Source organism: Lagopus muta, chromosome 3 (genome assembly GCF_023343835.1).
Source record: "Lagopus muta isolate bLagMut1 chromosome 3, bLagMut1 primary, whole genome shotgun sequence".
NCBI classification, from domain to species: Eukaryota; Metazoa; Chordata; class Aves; order Galliformes; family Phasianidae; genus Lagopus; species Lagopus muta.
Genome location: NC_064435.1, coordinates 11,649,144 through 11,668,230, shown reverse-complemented (window position 1 = coordinate 11,668,230; position 19,087 = coordinate 11,649,144). Strand labels below are relative to the sequence as shown.

The following is a 19,087-nucleotide window of genomic DNA, read 5'->3' as shown; positions in this document are numbered from 1 at the left end:
CGGCCCGGCGCTGCCTGCGTGTGTGACGTTTTTTTTGTGCATCTCGTGTGCTTAACTTGTAGGGACAAGTACCGCTACTTCGCCGTCCTGCTGAGGGACCGCTTCGATAAGAACAAGGATGTGAAGGACATGGTGAAGGCAACCGAGCTGCTGAGGGCGGGAGAGGAGGAGTTCTGGGCCAACCAGCACCCCCAGCCCTACATCTTCCCCGACTCACCTGGAGGCACGTCCTATGAGAGATACGAGTGCTACAAGGTAGGTGAGGGGCTGCTGTGGTGCTGTTTATGATAGCTGTGCTCCTTTAGGGAGAGGAAAGGGGGGTTGATCGCAGGATCTCAGAATGGCTTTGGGCTGGAAGGGGCTTCAAAGCCCCCCAACCCCTGGCTGCATCCTACCAGCTTGGTCTGCACATCCGACCTGGTCCTGAGTGCCTCCAGGGATGGGGCACACACTGTTTTCTGGGCAGCTGTGCCAGTGCCTCACCACCCTCTGAGTAAAGAATCTGTGCCTCACATCTAGCCTGAAACTTCCCTCCTGTTTATAAGCTCCCTTCAAGTACTGCAGTGCCCCAGTGAGATCTCCCCAGATCCTTTTCTTCTCCAGATGGAACAAGTACAGTTCTCTCCACCTGTCTTCATAGGAGAGGTGCTCCAGCCCCCTTAATAGCCATCTTAATAGCCTTGCTCTGGACCCTCTAACAGCTCCACATCATACTTTTCTGGGGCCCCCAGACCTGGAGTAGTGCTGCAGGTGGGCCTCACAAGGGCAGAAAAGGGGGGAAGAATCACCCCTCTCCCTTCTGCCATCCCTCTATTGGTGCAGCCCAGGATGCTGTTGGCCTTCGGGGCTGCAAGCACACACTGCTCATTCTGTGGTTTTTCATCTACCAGGACCCCTGAGTCATCAGCAGTGCTATAATAAGGCTTCAGTGGGGCTGCAGTTTGATTCACCAATATTTCTCTAATACTGTAGTGCTGTAAGTCTTACAGCTAGTGTGGGAGGATCTTGCTGTGCTTGGGTGATCCTTTCACATGGAATTTGCTTCTCTGTCAGCTGTTTTGGCTTTGCTGGACAGCACGTGATCTTTTGGGAAGTGACAGCTGCCCTGTGGTGGTAGTGATGCTGCCCTTGTGGCACTTGGGCCACGTGACCCTGACCTTGCTCTGGTCTTGCCAGAACTTTGGTATCAGTCAGCCTGGCTTTGGGGAGCTTCTCTTCCCTTAGTCCATCGTTCTTTGAGCATTTTTTAGTAATAGTAAAAATGACCATTTCCCTCAATCCATTGTAGTGCCACATAAGTATTTGAGGTCCATCATATGTTGAGTGGTATGCTGGAAAACAGCAGAAGTGTTCTTAGAACTTGTGGAGTTTGGCTTCTAGCTCCCTTGCTGAGACTGTTCTGTTTAGGAGTGGATAAACAGGGCTCACAGAAAAACACGACACTTTTGCTTTCTTGCCATTGGCTCTTTTAATGCATTACAAGAAGTCAGTACTCATCTAGAGTGTGTGTGCATCCTTTTTCTCTCAAATTTGGAAGAAAGTGGTGACACACAAGGTGATATCTGATCAGCTCCTTACAGACAAGAAGCTACATGAGAGAAAAGAACCTGACATGGATTAAGAGGCAGAAAAAAGAATAAGTGGAAATGGAAGAAGAGAACTTAAGCTTTATGGGCATTAGCATTGGCAGGGGTAATGGTGAGAAAGAATCCAGACAGGAAAAATAAGTAAATAAGTCAGGTGATCAGTAATTGGTCAGGATCAGCTTCATATAGTACACAGTATTTGTAGATTTCATGTATGTTTGTGTGTGTGTGTATAATAAGACTGTTGTGTTTTGGTCGTGTTTTTTTCTAACAGCTTCCTGAGTGGTGCTTGGATTACTGGCATCCTTCTGAGAAAGCAATGTATCCTGATTACTTTGCCAAGAGAGAGCAGTGGAAGAAGCTGCAGCGGGAAAGCTGGGAGAAAGAGGTCAGTGTTTGCTTGGTGCCAAGTAAAGCTTCTTTAGTAAGCATTTGAGTGACATGTAGCTCTGTTCTTGGAAAATATTTAAAGTGAGAATGCTGAGCACCTGCTGTGGTCTGCCTTAAGCTGTGCTTTGTTAGAACATTTGTCAGTGTGAAATGCTGGTGTGGCTTAAAATGCGTATGCAGATCTCAGCATTACGGCTTCTTCAAGGCTGAGGAGGGAACTGCAAGTTAGAGCTGAACCTGCAGCCCTGGCCAAAAAATTTCTCATCACCTGTTGTAAAGTTCTGGATGCTTTCTGATTGCAGCTTTGTAGATGACTTGCACCAATTTGCATCATGTTGGAATCTAGGCAACTTAAATGGAACTTCTATTGGGCAAAGTTAATAGAATAATTAAAATGTGGAGAAATAATTGAATTGTATGTATTGTGGTGCTTTTATGAGAATTAACACAGTGGCAGCCAGCACTTAACACTGCTTATAGAAACCTACATTAATAACACCTGTGGGGCTGCAGGGGGCATGCAGAAATGGGTTTCCTTCTGACTTGTATAGAAGGTTTTTAGGACTTGAAATTAATGGTAGCTTTCAAAGCAGCAAGAGAACGCAGTCTATTTAATTTATTAATGCTAGACATAAATTATAAGAAAATAATGACCTTTTAAGTAAAAACCCGCCTGTGAACCACTCTTCACTCTTGAAAATTCTTTCTTAGTTAGGTAATAGGAGCCTGCAATGCTTACTGAGTTTGTCAGTGAATAGTGAGAAGCATTAAGCCTGTCAGTCGGCCAAAGGCCTTGCTGGTGTCCTTTCCTCCCAAAACAGGGATCAGTTCCACCTGCTGCTGGAGTGCTGAAAACTGCAGTATTGAAATGAGATTATCTGTACCAAAGTGGTTTGTTTGTTTGTTTGTTTTTTTGTCTTCTAGGTGAAGCAGTTAGAAGAAGAAACTCCAGCTGATGGCCCGAAAACTGAAGCTTTGCCTCCTGCTCGCAAGGACGGGCATCTGCCACCACTGTGGTGGCATTATGTGACAAGACCCCGTGAACTTCCCATGTGAAAGCATTACTGCATGCAGCCATTGGAGAGATAGATCTCCAATAGGCAGAAGGTGTGCCAGTGAACATATTACTGTAATGCATAATAAAGCCAACTGAAGTGAAACAAGGCATTTTTGATACGCTGTTCTGTTGCAGCATGGATGCGCTTCCAGTCTGTGCAGTGTAGAATAGATGACTTAGAGTCAGCACTGACTGCCAGCAAAGGAGTCTTCATGGGATGCTGACACCAGTGATTTTTAGAACACTGAATGGTTATTGGAACTTATTTTGCAGCTTTCATGGGAAGCTGGAAAAACTCCTGAGACTGAAAAAGTGGCCGTGTAAATTTGTGTTCCCAGTGAAAGAACGTAAGCCTAACAGGGCAGGAGAAGCAGACTTACTGGGGAATGGGATCCAGCTATAAGCGACTGAACACACAGCGACTGAGGCTGGAGCCCATTTCCCACTGTGGAGAAGGTGGGAGGGAAGTGGGCCTGGATGTAAAATTAATGAGCAACCTGTACCAGACTGATACCTTGGACTGTGCTGTTAAATACAGGCATTTGTGCTATAGCTGGAGCTCTGACGTAATGCTAGCAACACACGTGGCCTTTGGCTGCTTTTGGAGTGAGCGTTTTTCAAACCTTGCTGGAGAATAAGGACTTACTGCCTGCCCTCCCTAACTCAGTGCTTATACAAGCTTCCAGCTGTTATTATGGACTAAACGTCTTCAGCTTTGCAGTTCAGCACATCACTCATCTCTCACCTGTTCACCTACTGGGCACAGAGCTGCTTTGTTCCATCCTTGGGTGCTGTGCAGGTGTTTGTACAGTGAGCATTCCCGGGTTAGGGGGTTTTAATACAGGCTCTCCAATAGCAGAATGTCACTTGGCTACATTACAAGTGCCAGTTTGCTTCAGAGGCCACTTGTACTCACCTGAGTATAAAGGCCACAAACGGATGCGGGCAGAAGTCATGAGGAATACAAACTCATGGGATGAAACCCTGCTCAGTGTCTGACCTGAGCAGTCAGCAGACGTCCCCCTCTCCCCCCCTCACTTCTGTTTGAGCAAATGTCAGCTCACAAACACCCTGTTCCCTCTGCCTTGCTATCCCCCCACATCCTCTATTTTGCTTGCTCATCTACTAACTACATAAGAAGGAATGCAAACAGCAAATAGTTCATGTGTGATTTTACCCCTCCATCACAATCAACCAACCGCTTTGTTGTTGCTGTAGGACAGAGCAGGAGTCCCTCCTGACTTCTGCAGTCCCCTCAGATGGTCTGGCTGCCCCGCCTTACCCCAATGGCTATTCCAAAAGGCAGCACTGATGGTTGGACTGGATTATCTCAGTGGTCTCTTCCAACTTTAATGAACTGTTCTATGATTTAAAGGCTGAACAAATCCAAGTCCTCCATTGCCCAGAGGTGCTGGGGAGGCACTGGAAGTGCACAGACGTGACAGCAGCACCCTACAAGCAGAAGACTTTAAGAAGTGAAATACAGAAGTTTTCCAGCAGTTCTTTATTTATAACATAGGCTTAAGCAATCATTACAATGTAGAAGGGAGGCACACTTACAGCAATTATTTATACCAGTTTAGAACAAAAAACTGCACAGGGAGAGGTCAACTCTCAGTACAAACTAGCAACTAAACCACAATAATTTACCATTAGAAACATTTTATTTTTCAGCTGTGACACTGCTTTTACAATATGCAAAAACACAAACAATAGAACTATCCAAAGTGTTTTGTCACGTTCTTTCTACATTGAATTTGGCAACATTTTATATTAAATTTTACCGATGATGCTAACGTTTAAGAACTAAACAAGTGAAAAGCTGTACTTGGGTACAGTTACATCCATTTATTTCAAAGGTTTAAATAACACGTTTAACTACTGAGATTATCTCCTAGCAGTTTTTGTTTATGCAAAAACCATCTCGAAGCCTCATTTGCACAATGCATCAGCTACTGGATCAGGGCTGGTGGGCCACACCACAGGCACTACCGTTTATTATATTCTGTAATAAGGAGCTTGTTTTTCAAAGAAAGGAAGGTTTAATACTCTCTAAGGATCATGCCTTTTTTTCTTTTTTATTTTTTGCTGTCAAGCCATAACAAAAAAAAAAAAAAAGGAAAAAAAAAAAGAAAATAAAGGTCAGCAACCACAGCAGTGTCAAATGTTATATAGAACACAGTGACCACACAGTTACTAGAAGTTCACATCCAATGCAGTTATGTATTAAAGCACGAGAGGTTGTGGAAGCAAGTCTAGAGCCAAGAGAAATCTGCAGGGCGTTGGGTGGAAGCTGCCTGTTGGAGCAGCTGGCAGCTGCAGCAGCCTGCTGTCCATGGGTGGCTCTGCTGGGGGTGGGCAACTGCAGCCCACAGCGTTGGCTGTGCGCTCCGAGCAGCTGCAGCGCCCCGCGGTGTGCATATTTCTGTCAGCTATAGAGAACAGGTATTGCAGCAAGAACTTACTTTTACTTTAAGGAAAAAACCCAAGTCTGAATAATTCTATCAACAGCGATCCAAAAAACGAGACTTAAAGTACAAAAAAAGAGAATACAGTGGTCAGACTCCCGGTATTATCAAATAAAAAACGGCGTATCTCCCCACCCCCCAACCCTTCAGCCCCTTTTTTCGGTATTTAAGAAAAGCCAATCGACTGCCATTTAAAAGAAGGTAAGAAAAACAAGCCCCTGTAGTGGAAAGGAACATTTGCAGTTTAGTAGACCACAAGCTGCTTACGCCTGTCAAATCCTTTTCTCAAAATATTTGGGCTTCCCAAGGTGCCCAGCCTGCTGGGCACGGTCAGAAAAAGGCATTTTGATAATATCTAAGAACTCCCTGCTTGCTGTTTAGAATCGTTTTCACCTTTGTAACTGCCTTCAGCCTGTTGTCCTTGTTTGTATTCGGTGAGAGGATGGGAGGAACAGAAGGCGAGGGCGGAGGAACTGAGCCTACACAGTGACGGCTGCATGCATGTGACTGAGAGTTGGTGCTGTGCAGTCAGAAGGAAATGTGGCAAAAAGAAAAACAACAGTCTTTAAAACACCCTACAGAAACAAAACACTGCAATCCAATATGGCTTATTCTGATGCATTTACCATGAAGCTACCAGTAATTACTCCTACTAGGCTACTTTTGTGCAACAGCATCTGCTATTTTGATGGCATCTCCCTCCCCCCCTACACCCAAATACTCTACCAACTGCAGGTTTCTTCCTTGCATTATATATTGCTTTCATTGTCAATTTTTAGTCCTGCTCTTCAAACCTCCTTTTTTAACACTCGAATGAGGATCTGTTCCTCACTGCTCGACTTAAACTTTACAATAAGTCCCGCTGTTTGCTTTTTTAACCTCACTATTACAAGGCGCTCTACAAAAGCTTGCAAAAAAGCCAGATTCTCATTAAATCCCTTTGCTGAAGTTAAACTACTCAACATTTTTTTTTCTCCTATGATTTAAAACTTTACAAAGAGTTATAAAAAAGGTAAATGGGATTTGGCACCTTCAGAAAAAATTAAAAGTGTAACTTAGATCAAAAAAATGTGGAAACAAATCACTGTTATTTACAAATTAAAACACCAGTGAAGATTATGTCTTACTACGCTCTTTCACCATGGTTTCTCTTTCAGAGTACTGTCAGACCGTCTGTTACCGAGGATCTTAAGAAATTCATTGATTACGGATCGGAATGGATCAGACAAACTACTTTTCCTCCCAGTTCCTTCTCGGCGGCGTGGTACTCTGGCAGCTGCTTCGCTCCTAGGAAATACGAGGTGCCGAGCGATCGTTGGTGGTCGTCTTCTTCAGCTTGACGCCGCGCCGGATGGCGTTCAGCATGTCTTCTCCTTGCGGGACGTCCCCAGGGCTGAGGTCTCCGGCGTCGAGCTCCTGCTGACCCGCGGGCGCCAGGCTGCTCACGCCGTCCCGCTCGCTTTCCTCCCCCTCGCTCTCGGGAACCGCCGGCCTCTGCTCGTCGGCAGCGCCCAGTTTCTGGCTTGACAGCGGGGGGTTGACAGACGCTTGTCCGCTCCATGAGGAGGAGGGCATGCTGGGGACGCTCTGCCCGCCGTCTCCTGCTGCTGGGGACTCAGGACTTTGCTCGGGACACTCTTCAGTCCCAGCGAGGATGCCCGGCAGCCCCCCCGGGATATCGGGGACGGTCGGTGTTTTGACGGGGATCACCGGCGTCTTGATGGGGATCGGACCCGCCCCTATGGTGCCACGTCTGACGGAAGGTTTGGTGGAGGGGGTCCGCCTGATGGTGGCGACGCCGGGGGTGACGATGACCGGTCCGAGCGTGGTTGGCAGACCTGCAGTGGAAGCAGGACGCTTGGTCTGAAACATTCTGCGATAGGACTGACTAATGTCGCTGTTTCTTGGGATGGTGGAAGATTTGTCAAACTCTTGTTGTTCTGCCTCCTGGTCACCACTCACAGAGAAATAATCATAATCTGAAACTGATGCCAAATGACACAGTTAGAAACAAACTGGAGAAGACTACTGAGTCACGTCACTTACTCCGAATGTGTTATGCGTTATGTGTGTTCGCACATAACCAAACCAGGAGGCCAACACCAATGAAGGCAGGTCTCTCCTCTATGAGGAAGAAGTCTGAAACATGGTGACCAAGATTCTCACACCGCGTGGCTGAGGCCAGGCACCCTAAATCTGCAGCCTGCCCACATCCCTCAAGACAGAGAACAAGAGCTGTACACATTCAGTACCTTTTCTAAAAGGAACTAATAAAGCAACAGAGACTCGGAGTGTGTTGCCTGTGTTAAGGTTCCAAAACCAGCATCCTACAAACCATATGTTACCACTTGTAGATACAAAAGCTTAGAAGAGTCAGCAACTAAAAAGTGTGCTTTAGAATAGGCAGTGGGTGGCTCAGGGGATGATGTGCCAATATTTCAGCAACAAATTTGATTATTCTGCAAACAAAGTAAATCCCAGCTCTGAAAACACAACCTAAGCTGTAATAACTGCACTGGGTTCCCTTCCTTCCATGTAAATGTTGAGCCAAGCTAGGCCCTCTGCAAGCCCCATGGCACCCTGCAATTGCACAGATCTCAGCTGAGCAAACAACATGGTTTGCTGAACTGTAAACACAAAACTCAGTCCCTCTCAGATTGCTGCTGGATCTGAGATGGCACAAAGCCCAACACGTTACTGCACCTTCCTGTTTGCCCAAGTGAAGGTCTCCAACAAATTCTTTTTTCCAGCTACAGCCATTTCTGTTTGTGTAGGAAATAAAAGGTCACAAAATAGAAATGAGAACAGAATCAGAGCACTGACAGAACAAGAAAGCAAAGCTCAGAAGTACAATTTTGCTAAGAAAGTAGTTTGAAAAGGATACTGTTACCACAAAAAGTGCATGGTGCAATACCTGCCTCATTCCACTTACCCCATTAAACCTAAATCCAGAACTTCCTTTAAAACTCTATCTTGGTAGCATCCTTAAACTAAAAATCATTCTAGGAATGTACAAGAAAATAAGTGTGTTCACCACACTATGCAGAAATCCAGAATTCTATTTAATTACAAAATCCAGACTGCATTCCAGGCTGGAAGAAACTTTGCAATAGCGATGTTCACCCCTTCCCTGAAGCTGACTGTAAAGCCAGTGACAGCTGCTGGAATACAGCTCCTCACTGCTGGGGGTGGAGCGCACAAGGGCTGGAAGGCTTTGAAAGAGAATATCTCTTGGATAGCGCATGAGTTCAGGGCTGGGTACCTTGAGATGGGATCGTGTCCTCTGAACAGCACGGAGTTGTGGTCTGGGTGCTGTAACCACTGGAGCACTGCAGGGAATCCCGACTGCTCCTCTGGGTGTCGAGCTGCAGGCCTCTTGTCAGAGCGAGTGCCAGCTCCTCGCAGGGCTCCATTTCCTCACCCTGCTGGTTGCACACAGAAAGGAGATACATTACATACAGGTTTGGTCAGTCTTCACCAGTTTTTAGGCGTTCTTTCTCCCAAGCAAAGCTTGTCACCATCACAATCCAAGAGGACTGTATCCAACCCTTCACTTGGGCTTAAGAACAGGCACCTCTTTGGCTGCCATTGCCCTGCAAATGCTAACAGCCCAACAGCATATTCTTTTACGTCCACACAACTTCCACTGCCCGCATCACCGCCACACCAGTCCCACTTGTTGGACAAGTATTTGCCAAGATAAGGCACGTCAACAAAACCGGCACGTCCATTTCCTCTGCACCAAAAAGCACATTCAAAATCAGAGCCTCACCCTTGTGGCAGCCGATACCGTCATGCTCCGAGGTCTCTGGGCCTCCTCGGCTGGGACAGGTGGGCCGCTCTGAGCTCCGCCATTGAGATCTGGCTCGCGCTTCTCCTTCCGGCGCTGCAAAGTGTTCACCACTGGCTGATCGTACGGGCCTGGTTTGGCCCAGTCCTAGGGAAACGCGCTTGTTAGTGATAGCTTTCCTGCGTAACTGGGCTATAAGCACAAATATAACAGTGCAAAAGGGCAATTTTAAGGCTGCAGATGATGTATCAAACTGGATATGCCTTTCTGAACAAGGCCATACATTAACTGATCTTGATGATATTTAAATTTTTTCACTTACAAAACCTATTTCCTTTATTAAAGGAAACCTAAATTTCCTATTCTACCTAAGCTTTTTTCAATGAAGTTATTTAGTATTTTAACATTACTGCTTTCTCTAAATGAAATACCCCTGTGTGAAAGCCTGTATTTTCAGAAATTCAAGTGCAGAGGTCACAAGCACACAGCACAAAATACACATAAAGGTCCAATCAGCAATGCTAGATGTACACAAGTTCTGGTACATTCTTAGATGTCTACAGTTTAAATTAGGCCTGAGCAGATTTTTGATACATCGGAGATTACTCTGAGCAATCTCTCAGTTTACTTAATGGCTGAATTCTGGTTCATAGTAATGAGCTGTACTGAAGGAAGACTGACAGTTTTATTAACGCATGCAGAACTGTGCTTTGCCTAGACAGCTGTGTCTCTGCTGTAAGCATTTTGCTGTAAAATGCACTGGCAAAGAGCTTCTAGCACAGACACAACCAATGACACAGAAGCCCTGCAATCACTGTGGCCAACTTGTGTTTATGTCTCAGTCTCCAACTGCTGGAGAGATAAGTGAGGGGTCTGCAACAAGGCATCTCAATTTACACATAAGAAGGTCCCACAGTGCGTATGTAGCATCATGTAAGCATCCACAGGCATCGAGGACCTGTGCAGCACTACCAGCTGCATTCCAGCAGCATGAAACTTCAGGGCAACAGACAGGAGAGCTGGTTCCCCTCCTCCAGGGCACTGCTCCATAGGGAAGTGCCTGGCAGGGATAAGTCCATGCTCTGGCAGGGCAGAGACATCCGGATGTGGAGGGAGATCCTCACAGATCCAGCTATGGCAACCGATAGAAGTTGCTGCACTCTGACAGGTTCTGTGGTCTCACCCGAGACAACAGAACAAGCTGTGGGAGCTCTTTCAGCCTGCGGCAGCAAAGTTAAGGCAGCTGCAGTCACTGCTGGGCTCCACCTGGTGCCAAGCAACTTCTAAACCCACTCCAGCTAGACCTACAAGAGCACGCTGCCTATGGCCTAGGGGGGGCCAAGGCCAGCAACTGCAGGGAGAGCACTGTGTTGTTCCACAAGTGATTTCACCACACAAGCTGGGTGCCAAGCCTGCACTTCTCTGCCCAACTGAGAGCTTTGAGGACACTCACCACACTCTATGCTTGCTGAATGGAGCCTAGAGTGCTTTCAACAATGCCAGATTTGTTCCAGCGCTAAACTATTCCTTCTTACCTCACTGTTATCAGCCTTAATATGTTTTACTTAATGCGTTTTAGAAAGTGTCAGAACAGAAAAGGTCATTCAGAAATATTCAGTACTGGATTTTAGCTGATTGTCACCATGCAGTGCCCATTCAGAGCCATTTTCAACAGAGCAAATCAACAGTAATTACAGGGATTGAAAGGTAGCAACACCCGCTGTGCGCACACTCAGTATGAGGAGGTGAGGACTGCCACAACAAAAGGAACACAAACCTTCCAGCTAGGGATCTTAGATGATGGCAACATGCCTGGCCCAATGGTGTAATAATGAACGTAGTCTGGAAGGAGGGCTGAGGGAGCCCGAGTCCACGCGCGGGAGACAGGCGGGAAATGAGGGAAAGGACCTGCACCAACTGAAGCTACGGATGGGTCACTTGATAAACTACAGTGATAAAACCCATTAGACAACTGGAAACGAAACAAATAAACAAACAAAAACAGAGAAATTAATATAAACAGAATGAATATGAAAATACACTGTGACTGACACTCTAGGGAGAAAACTGTATCTTAAAATAATTAAAAAAAAAAAAAAAGAAAGATCTTAGCTTTGCCGCAAATAAACAACAGAAAATTGATACAATGCTTGGTTCAGAACTGAGATTGCTTGAAAATTGTTACTTGGCATAACAAATTTCAGACACCAATCTAGCAGTCATTGTCTCCAGGCTAAGCAGCATTGCCTTCTGTCCGTGAAAGTGGCACACTGGGACAAGCTTTGGCAATTTAGTTAGTCTGCAGGCATAAAAACAAAACATTTCCAATACTGAAGGTGTTTGCATTGGTGGCATTTGATCTATGTAGGCGGACAGAGAGGAAAAGCATACTGCCTTTGAAAATGACATGATCTGGCCGTGTGATGACATGGAAGGGGAAAAAAAGAAAAAACCCAACAGCAAGGATTTACCAGATGAGAATGGACACCATGCTCACTTCCTCCTCTGGTTGTGAGGGTAAACCCCATAATTTACTCCAAACACGTTCTGGCACAGAGTTTCGTATTTTTTTTGGTTTTCTTCAGAAACACACCCCAATTGCTTGGCATTACACATGCTATCTAATGCGAGAGAGTGGAGAAGCCACCAATGGTAAAACATGGCCAAGATGCCCTTAGTCAGGCAACCAGCTGGTTTGGGCAGCATTCCACAGTCTCCTTCAACAGAAAAGGTGGACACCAAGATTTTCTTAGAACGTTATTCTGCAAAATGTCCAATTTGCAGTGTCCCCCTAGCACTCCTTTTAAGGTGTCTCTGTGGTTCATTCAAAGAGATTGAATTTTAAGGGAGTGTGCAGTAGTTCCTATTCTCATCTTCCCGGAGAAGAATCCTGGCTGTGTCCCATGAACATTTTTTTTGTCCAAAAGTTGCTGGGTTTGGATAACAAGCTAGCAGGTTTGTACGTCTTTGAGATGAAGTTTTTCACCTTATCTGTGGAGGCCCAAGCCCCCATGGTGGAGCCTGAGCTGACTGAGGTGGGGGAACTGCACTCGCTCACTGACTGGCAGGTTTCAGAGGCTTCAGAAGAGGCAGAGCTGGACGAATTCTGCAGCGTAAAACAGCACCACAACGCAGGGAAAGGATACACAAGCCGTCAAAAAGAAAAAAAATACAAACAAAAAAGAAAGACAAAAAGCACATAAACAAAGACACACAGAGGAGAAAGGGAAGGATGAGAGAAGCAGAGGGTTAGGGTTTAAATAAACAATTAGAAACTGCTCAAAACCATTGCTAGTGTTCAGGAAATCTACACCAAAACAAGCCAACTGCTTAGTGAGAGAACTTGCCACACTGCTTGAGAATGAGGGATCGGTCTCAACCCCTCATTACATCTCAGCATCTCAATTCTGTTAGCTGTCTCAGAACAAGAAGCTGAATGGACCGATGGTCCAACCATGCAATTTACCAAGTCAACTGATTCATACAAAAAGCAGATTGTCAGTACTTGAAAGACAAAGTTTAGATTGAAAACATGGAGCAGCAAATGTCACATTCACAAGTTCTTAGATTTTCTGACCAGCAATAGTGCTTGTGAAAAGTTTGTCTGAGTTCAAATATTATAGAATAGAGAAAGAAGCAATACTCACCAGATTGGACGTTTCCAAAATCTGTATGCATGTGCCTCTGTGGGGAGTATGCATACACCCAGAGCACTGACTCAAGCTTTTCTGTCCAACAGTCAAAAGGAAGGTGCATGTACTTTGTTGAGTGCATAAATGGTGGCACGTGCTTGCCAGCTGCTTCCTCTTATCAGCAGAGATGGAAAATATCAGGGGCTTGGACAGAGAGGGAAGGAAAATGCAGGACACCGAATGTCCAATAAACAGCTCAAACACTCAGCTTCTTACAAGGAACTTCTCTGCCACTTTTCAGTGCATGCCTCTATGTGCATTCACTGCTGGAACACCTCCACAAAAGCAGGTGACGCACCTACAGACAGGCCTCACTCCGAGATGAACGAGCTTGTGGAACGTTTTACTAACTGCAATCGGCATCACCATCAGTAGGGATGTGCATACAGGTCCAAGGGTGCATTCAGAACCAAGGGCTCTGAAATGGTCAAGGACATCAGAAGAAAGATCAGCACAGCCCTGAGCTCTGTTCACTGCCAGGAAATGCAACACTGGCAACAATAATTTATCTTTTTGTAGTCCAAGACCTGTGAAGAAAACCTATCTAAGGATATCACCAACATTTTGTCACACCTGAGAGAATGGCAAGGAATCCAGAAACGTGTTCTTGTATACAGGATTGTGTAGCAGCACCTCAGTTTTCAACAAAGAACATTTTGAACAGGGAGGGAAATCTCAACTGAAATAGAACCTAGGAAGAGAGCTTGGAGTGAGCCTGCAATAAAATGGTACCTGAATGATTGGCACTGTAGAACAATCACCAGTGCTGACAGCCAGAAGTTGGCTCTATGCTCACTAGGACCTACATATAAAGAATGTATGTATTGCTAACTGCCTACATAAAAGGAGATGCCAATCTCCCAAGACAGAACACTGCTGTTGTAAGGGTTTCGGTGAAGACTACCAGCGCTGTTGAAAAGCATCCTGGAATTTTTAGTGAACTGCGGATTTAAGTAAGAGCTGTAAAAGTTTGCAAAAGCTGCTAAAAAAAAAAAAAGACAAAAAGAAAGCATGTAATGTAGAGGATTATGTTTTACACATAATGCACACCCTACCTTGTGCTGGCATCAGATCAGATCTGCATGCACTGTGGCAACTGTATGTATGTACCTGTGGGCTCAGCAAACAGGCTGGTATTCAAAGGGTGGTACGATGTCCTTTCAGCTCAAAACTTTACCTCAGAGAGTTGAGATGAATATGAGATCAGAAGAACCAAGAGTGCTTATGGCTCATAAGGAGGAAAGTGAAACGTATGCCATGGGGTACTCGATACGCAGTGCTTCGACTCTGCTTAACCTGCTGCTTTCTTGATTGAAAGCAACATCTTTTATAGGAGAAATATTTCTGAAAATAAGAACATTAACAAGCATGAGTTGCAGATGACTTCACCTTCAAACGTAACTATGGTGCATTAGATGGAGATAGCCTATTTTTAATGTTCTTAAAATCAGTTTTTAAAGTAAACCTCCAAGTTCTGCCTGCCCAAGTCCTGGACTGCTCAGCAAAAGAAGCTGATTGAGATTGCTCACCATGAGAACACCTATACTACCAGTGTCAGATTGGGGGCAGGAAAAAATAAACCTGAGAACAGTATTTCAGAGAGCATCTTCTGAAACCTCATGCTTATGACCCAAAAGAACTGTTGGAAGACTGTTTTGGGTCTGCATACGCTGCACATGACAGGATGGACAGGAAAGGATGTGAGTTCCACATGCTGTGTTGTTGGTTTCTCCGTATGACCCACTGAAGGGAGAATTTGAAGTTTACACACAATACAGTATTCTTATTCACAAGCCAGAAGTTTAAGGAGATTATGCTAAAAAATGATAGTGATAAAAATGGGTCATAAATTTGCTAGCAGTGGAGCTCCTATGGTCAGCAGACGGAAAAAGATTACAAATACAAGTCCTGAAGATGCAAAGATTTGTTCAACTTATGTGATGTGTGGCAGAAATGATTGGAAATGGTGAACTTCTGAATTGAAGTGATTCCAAGGTGAAAGAAAGGCTCTCACACCAAACTCAGTGTGGTCATTTAAATGGCAAAGGATGAGCCAAAATATCATGGGGTAAACACCCTGATAGTTGAAGGAAATGCAAGATGTGGTGGTAGGGAAACTGGATCTCTTCATCTTGAGAAATTCCCAACATAGCACAGAACAGGAAGCCTCATGTCTTGCTAAAAAAGGATTCAGTCAGCGAGAAATTGATGGGGATGGAAGAATACTGAGCTCCTGGGGGAAAAGCATAGAGAAAAAGAGCGGGCGCAGGCAAAATGCTGCCTGGATCAGACTGCAGAAACAGTCCTGATCGGCTGAGAGGATCTGACTGTGGGAAGCACAGACCACCCTTCATTCCTTAGCAGAAAGTACATGAGTGGCTGAGAACAGAAACTGCACGGTTACTGCTTGGGCAAAAGGTCTCCAAACTTGAGTGCTTGCTGCAGATGCACACACACAGGCAACACAGGGCTGAGCAGTTCTGCTTCACATCCCCTGGAGTGAGCAATGCGACTCTGCTTTTTTCAGTTCAATTTAGTTTATCCCTTTTAAAAATGATTGCTTAATTTGAACGGTTTTTAAAATCAGTTCTTTCATTTTAGCTACTTTAATCCCGGGAGGTTATTTTTTTTCCCACAGCTGTGATAATGGTGGTTCTGCTCAGCTCCTAGATCACCTCTTCTGAGAAAACTGCATGTTTTCTGATGTGTCCCTGATGTTAACTGTACCAGCAGAAAGTTAAAACTGCTCTGCACAGCAACAAGCAATCCCTCAGATGTATGTTCTGTATGTGCAGCATGGTATTTGGTCTCTCACACACTCTTCCAAGTTCTTGGATTATCTGTTTCCTTTGTTTGCTATGCTCTCCATCCAAACACAGCATTGCTTTCTTAACCCTTCCCTTCCTCCTGTACTAGACTGCTCCTGGGCAAGAGTTTCCCAGGAGACCAAACTCTAATGAAGAGCTGGCCCAATGTCCCTCTGCAATCAGCAAAAGACACATCAGTTACATTTCAGAAAGCTAAGCACGGGGACTCAAGGTCACCTCCTCGGCCTGTCTCATCTCCAGAAGCGAGGCACGACTCACTTCTTCTTTCTAGCTAGGGACAAACCCTTGAGAAACTTAATTTTGAAAAATGATGTTTAGGAAAAGCAAGTGCCTGGTGAAACTGATAGATGCATTTATTTCTATAACATTTTTTTGTGGTTCAATCTAGGAACATATGGTAATTTACATGGACAACTGAATAGCTGCAACGGTATATTTTCCCTATTCCACCCTCAAGCTATTTCAAGCAATGAAATTTCCTCAAAAGTAGAATCTTCTTAGCTTTCACGCGGAAGCAAATTCACCTCTGGTTTCCCTCTACCTTACTGTTAAAGGGAAAATGATTTCCAGAATATTCCAGCAAGAAAGAGTCAGTTCTCTGCTGCCTGACTAAATGAACAGTTTGTTGCTTTTCTCCCCTCCTCTTTAATACACTTCTTTCTCTCCCCTCGCTTTCACTTGTCAAGTCATTAGCAGCCTCTAAAATCCAGCTCTATAATCACTTTCTATCTGATGAAAATCACCGTGAGTGCTCACTGCAAGCCCAGCCTTCTACTGTCATCTCCTTAACAGAGACTTAATGGCACCATCAGCGTGCCACCTCATCTCAGATCCTCAGCTTGAGTACTGCACAGGGCACAAGTGGTCAAACAGCACCAACCACACTGGACTTTCATTTATACTCTCTGCTCCCAGCAGAAGATCTTCCAAGGGCTTTACAAGGTTTCAGCACATGCAAAGGGCAACGCTGACCAAGGCTGACCTCACATCTGGCATTTAGAGAAACCTTTCACCTGCAGAAAGAGATCTGCAATGCTTTTCATCCAGCTGCACTTGCTTGATAAAGCATTTTGCAAGAGCCCCTTCTAAATGCACAGCTATCTGTTAGAGGCTAACCCTTTCACTCCCAGTGATGTCAAGAATAATGCTGCAGAGAATATTGGGGAATACTGCATACTCAATTAAAAAGAATAACCATTCCTTTTCTTTCTTTCTGCGCAGAGTATGATGTAAAGACTGTAAAGACTAGTCAGCAATTGTAGGCCTGTTCATTTTGACAGTCATCTCTCCTCTGGCACAGCCTGCGTCTTGTTCAAATCCCTGCTTATTTCTTCTTTCAGATTTAATCATTTATCTGTTATTTTGAATGAACTCAGATTAATTTTCAGTATAGGTGAGAGCATAAAAGCTTCATGTAGATCACACAGTCCCACTCCCGTAATTCAGGGATTTTATGTGGCTCCTTTTTACTGTCTTTTAAAATCCATTATTAAAAGAAAATGGGCCTTGTCCTAAAAACTACTGCTGCTAGCAGATGCCACAGCATGTAGCTAGCAAGCATCAGCAAAGTGTCCACCTGCACAAGATAAATGGCTCTTAATTTCCTTCGTTGATCCCAAAGCTTGCTTTCCTGCTTCCTCAGTGTCACTACCAGAAACAATGACATCAGTGTTTCAGAAACAGCCGGCAGCCGCCACCACTGCTCCTCCCACCCACCACCCAGCCTCAAAGCACAACCCCAAAAGGAAGTTCTGTCAGTTGGTTAGAGACACACAACACGAAATAACGCTGTAAACTGAACAGCTTCTCAGTAAGCTCACGATCACAATTATCTGTCAGCACAACACACACATATTTTACTTAGTGCTGAACATACAAAGCGAGACACTTAAGCAGAGATGAAGCGGCCAGGCAATGATCTGTTACCTTTTCCTCTGCGTAAAGGTATACAGAACTAGAGACACACAGAGCACATATCTATTTGTTATACCAACACACTACACTTGTCAAGTCAACGCCACACTGCTGCAGCCTTCTACAGCTCACGAATAGCTCAAGTGATGCTTGGATCAGTTTGCAACTTTATGGATAGTTTCTAAAATGAAGTGAAAGCATATGAACTTAGCTGGTGTAGATCAGCGTGACTCCATCGACTTTCAGGATGTTCTGCCAGCTGATACCGGCCTAAGTTCTCTCCCTTGTTTAACAGGGGAACTTGCAAAGAGAGGTGTTGGGTTTTTTCCATGCTAAGGGCAATTGCAAAGTTACATCCTCATCAGCAAACACAGCACCATCATGTAGATTACCGCCCTTTTATGCAGGTGCAGTGGATACTATGAAAATCAGAGATGATGCTAGCATGTATAACCAATGTACGTATCTTAAAAGTCAACTTCCTTACCTTGTTACTATTCCAGTTTACTTTATTATTGCTCATTTACTTTTTTGCATTTCACTTAGGTTAGCCATAGCCAATCTAAACAAAACATTCATTTTATTAGTGTGCACAAAGTTCTTCAGGTTGTCATCTATAAAAACAATGCTGATGTGTCCAGACTGCGGACAGCTGTAGATGTATTCATTTGAAAACAAAGCATTTTTATTAAATGAAAGAGTTAAGTATATAGAAAGAAAAATGCTGAGCTTCTCTCAAGAATATGCCCCAGGCCTACATGAAGCAGTGCTGTTGTTGATGATACCCTAAAAATTTTACTGGGAGAGCTACCTGCTGAATATAAGCCTATCCACAGAAAGGGATGTCATCAAAAATGACAAAACTAAAGCCTCCTATGATGTCGAGTATTCCAAGCCCTTTGTAGGGGCCCATTTGGTGGGAATAAAAACAGTATCCTTGTTGTCAAAGCCACCATTGTATTGATACAATGGCTGTCAGAAGGCTGTTCTGGCACTAATGTTTGTCATTTAAAAAATAAACAGCCATCAGATACTAACAAGTTGCAATTGGCGTAGGATATTAATTGGTAACCTCAGTGGGTAAAGTGACTATTTACTCCTTCCTGCAGAGGGATTTCTTATTCTTTCTCCTCTGTACCCATCTGAAAGTTAGGCATCCAGGCTCCCTTCAGGGCCAGAGCAAAAACCGCATCCCCTGAGAGCGACTCATGCCCTTCTTCACTGCCAGCTGCAACAGCAGTACATATCACTCACAGAGGCCCAACTTTTAGATGGATGAAGTGCAGTCAGACAAATCCTCAGGGATTAATCTGACTTCAAGGTACCCCAAAATTACATCATATCCTTTTGTGAAAGGTGAGC

General features: G+C 44.6%; 2 protein-coding genes across 12 annotated transcripts in view; one reads left to right on the top strand and one right to left on the bottom strand.

Moving 5' to 3' along the window:
• Positions 1 to 129: 129 nt before the first annotated feature.
• On the top strand, positions 130 to 3,032 carry NDUFB9 (NADH:ubiquinone oxidoreductase subunit B9). Its single transcript, XM_048939557.1, has 3 exons — positions 130 to 255; positions 1,861 to 1,974; positions 2,901 to 3,032. Exons 1-3 carry the CDS (start codon positions 130 to 132, stop codon positions 3,030 to 3,032), a joined length of 372 nt encoding a protein of 123 aa, XP_048795514.1.
• Positions 3,033 to 5,133: 2,101 nt separating this feature from the next.
• Positions 5,134 to 19,087, bottom strand: part of MTSS1 (MTSS I-BAR domain containing 1) — a 117,168-nt gene continuing 103,214 nt past the window's right edge. For 2 of the 11 annotated variants that reach the window (XM_048940255.1, XM_048940257.1), the window contains 5 exons: positions 12,278 to 12,397; positions 11,069 to 11,263; positions 9,274 to 9,438; positions 8,764 to 8,926; positions 5,134 to 7,486 (listed from right to left, as the gene is read on the bottom strand). In XM_048940255.1, coding sequence (XP_048796212.1) covers positions 6,789 to 7,486; positions 8,764 to 8,926; positions 9,274 to 9,438; positions 11,069 to 11,263; positions 12,278 to 12,397 — 1,341 coding nt within the window. In that variant the 3' untranslated portion in view covers positions 5,134 to 6,788. The remainder of the gene's footprint in view (positions 7,487 to 8,763; positions 8,927 to 9,273; positions 9,439 to 11,068; positions 11,264 to 12,277; positions 12,398 to 19,087) is intronic. The other 9 variants (XM_048940261.1, XM_048940262.1, XM_048940258.1 and 6 more) reach the window with 6 other exon arrangements.

Coding starts and splice junctions, on each gene's coding strand:
- NDUFB9 (XM_048939557.1), top strand. CDS start 130: ATGGTGAAGGCAACCGAGCTGCTGAGGGCGGGAGAGGAGGAGTTCTGG. Junction 256..1,860: donor AGAGATACGAGTGCTACAAG/GTAGGTGAGGGG, acceptor TTTTTCTAACAG/CTTCCTGAGTGGTGCTTGGA. Junction 1,975..2,900: donor GGGAAAGCTGGGAGAAAGAG/GTCAGTGTTTGC, acceptor TTTGTCTTCTAG/GTGAAGCAGTTAGAAGAAGA.